General features: G+C 23.8%; 1 protein-coding gene across 1 annotated transcript; it reads right to left on the reverse strand.

The window, feature by feature from the left end:
* Nucleotides 1-236: 236 nt before the first annotated feature.
* Nucleotides 237-2063, reverse strand: LOC122852869 (decapping and exoribonuclease protein-like). The gene is made up of 4 exons (XM_044152958.1): nt 1677-2063; nt 1190-1599; nt 526-1111; nt 237-437 (listed from the first exon to the last, which is right to left on the reverse strand). The coding sequence occupies exons 2-4, from the start codon at nt 1492-1494 to the stop codon at nt 237-239; spliced, it is 1092 nt and encodes a 363-aa protein (XP_044008893.1). The 5' UTR covers nt 1495-1599; nt 1677-2063.
* Between the last annotated feature and the right edge of the window lie 1009 nt (nt 2064-3072).

Consider the following 3072-nt stretch of genomic DNA (forward strand, 5'->3'; position numbering starts at 1 on the left):
AATAATAACAAAATATAAATATTTGAATCAATACATGATGATTACTGTGATTAACCCAAGATATTTAATTAATTGTTGTAATTTTTTTTCAATTGGGAATGTAATATATTATACTTGAATTATTTTATTTATTGTCTTTTTGATCGTTACCAGGATAACAATATCTTGTTACAATAATTATTAGACATATGTTAATGATATTAATTAACAAATTATCATAATGTATATTTATATAGCTAAGGAAAAGATGTACTTTTAGTGAACCATTCTGGTAAAAATGAATTTTTGGCATCTAATTGAGAAACTTCAATTTGATCTTCAAATGAAAATCTTTCAAATTGATAAATTGCTTCATCATGATCAAGTACCACTTCAAACTTCAAATAATCAAGTATTTGATCTAACAGGTTCATGCAAACCACGCCATCCCAATGATCCTAATTAAACAAATAAAAATAAATAAAAATTATTATTAAAATAAATATTTAAATGTGTAAATAAAATTTTTAATTTATATATTAATACCTTGTTGTCTTCTTTGAGTTTTGATGTATTATATTCAACAATTCTTTCCACAATGCCATCTGAATTCCTAAATCCATATATTATCTTGGATATTCCTGTTAAAAAGCACGATGCCCATGTATTCAAAGATTTATATTTATTTATATAAGGTGATTTTAATGGATTCATTTCTTTGGATGTTTTCAATTCAATCAACTCCAGCTTATTTAAATCTTGAATTGGATCTTGGAGTTTTTTGTTTGAAACCACACCATCTACCATTGCTTCATATAATAATTTTTTATTATTTAAATTAGTTTTAAAAATACATGAAAAAGTTTCTTTTTCATTTGTTGGTAGTGATGGATCAGGTGGTTGAGTTGGATCATCTGTTAACAAAAAACTGCCAAACTTCAATCCCCATTCTTGAAATTTTTTTTGTTCTTCATCCATGTTGTTGTATTGGAGGCTTGGTCTTGGTGCTTTTTTCATATAAATAGTTCCCCTGAACTTGGCTGCGAGAATAGTCCAAGGCTCTTTGGGGTGATAAATGGACTTCATGATGCTCGTAAGAACACCACGAGAACAAATGAAATCTGGTTTGATCCTATGAGAATAAAATAAACATGTAAAAAATTATTTAATGTAAAAAGTATAAATTCAAATTTAATATTTAATTATTTACCATTTTTCATCATCATCATCATCAGCTTTTATTTTATTAACATTATCTTGGATCCACAATAATGTATGGTCCAAGTTTTTTTCCAATGAATCAGTTATTGTGGTATTCTCTCTGCCATAATTTAAATCAAATTTTACATCTTTTTTAATAGACGCGCCTTGATGAAAATATTTCAACTTTGATAAATTAGAACAGTATGAATTTTCTGCATCAATACTAAAATATCCCACAATTTTCGGTCGTGGAAAGGATGGATTTCTATTATTATATTTATTATTATACTTGAAACTTTTTAAATTAAACATTTTTTATTTATTAAAGGCACGACAGTCTCAATACGAAATCACTCAAACAACTGCAAAGCACTGACTGCTTGGGCGAGAATTCAACGTACAACGTATCGACTCAAGCTAAAAACAAAATACTGAAAATAAAAATACGATCAACGACAAAAGACAATCGTTCAAGACAGCTGAAAGAAACTCACAGTCTTGCATACAAGCAGGATAAAAAATATATATTATTGAGATATAATTATGTGTATGTTAGCTTATACACTAACATATTTATCTTCGAAAATTTTACATGTATGTATCTTTTCCTGATCGCTCCAGGTGATGGACATCTTCAAACAGCAATCAAATGGAACAAAACTAGAATTTTTATTTACAAAAAAAAAAAATAGTATCAAGTAGATGATCCATTTTCTTCGTAGGACATTTTCTTATGATTCATCAAGCGGTCCAACTGATTATCAGCTATTCATATCAGCCTTTGAAGAACATTATTTTTTTCATATTTAATTTTCTAAATAAAAAATACAATCATCATTACAATTGCTAATTTAAATATTAAAAAAAAACAATTAATTCTTTTTCATTTTTATTACACTTTCATGTAAATTTTATAATTTAAAAAATCGTATTTCGATACATCGTAAAAGCAACGAAAAAAAAAATATCAATTTTAATTTTTTTTTTATATTATAATAATCACAATCACAATGCGTACAAAATCAAACGTATATATATTTTTAAATACGTTGTTATTGATTTTTTTTTTTTTTTAAATAAATAAAAATAAAATTTTCGAGAAAGACAAATTTCTACCACACGATGCTATAAATTTTCGTGATATTACTTGGCGTTATACTATTTATATTATATTATTTAATTCAATAATTTAAACATTTTTTTTTTTTTTTTATAACTATGATTAGTGATTCTTTAATTAAATGAATTTTTTATCATGAATCTTGGCAGCCGTACTATTAAAATTGTCAATTTAGATTTGATTTATTTATTGAAAAATGAAATGTAATTATTTTTTTTATCTATTTTAACGAGAAGATATTTTTAATATAATTTATGTCTTAATATTTGATATTTAGACGACATTATAATTTATTTATTTAATTTTTTTATATATAATTCATTGCTTTTGATTTGATAAATTAATTTTCGTTTTATTTCGAGTTTTTGTTTTTTTTTTCGTTTTTCTTTCTTAGATAATTATTATGGATGGCCCTTTTATTTAATTATGAATAATTATATTTTATTATTTTTTATATTCCAAATTTTGGATGGAATTTCTAAGTATAATTTTTTCGATTTTTAAAACACACTTTATTTATATATTTAGTATTTTAAATCAAATATTATTCAATGATTTTAGTTGAAGAAAAAAAAAAGCAATAAAATTATTTTAGTATTTCAAAATTACTGTCCAAATATTTTCGTTTAAATTCAATTACGAGGCATTCATTTATATACTTTTTTTATAACGAATATTATTTTATTTATGCCGTTTATTTTATTTATTTTTTCTCCACGAGATTTATCTCTTTGCCTTGATTGCTCCTTATTTATTCATTTTCGAAATCA

The sequence above is a fragment of the Aphidius gifuensis genome, linkage group LG3 (assembly GCF_014905175.1).
Source record: "Aphidius gifuensis isolate YNYX2018 linkage group LG3, ASM1490517v1, whole genome shotgun sequence".
Classification (NCBI taxonomy): Eukaryota; Metazoa; Arthropoda; class Insecta; order Hymenoptera; family Braconidae; genus Aphidius; species Aphidius gifuensis.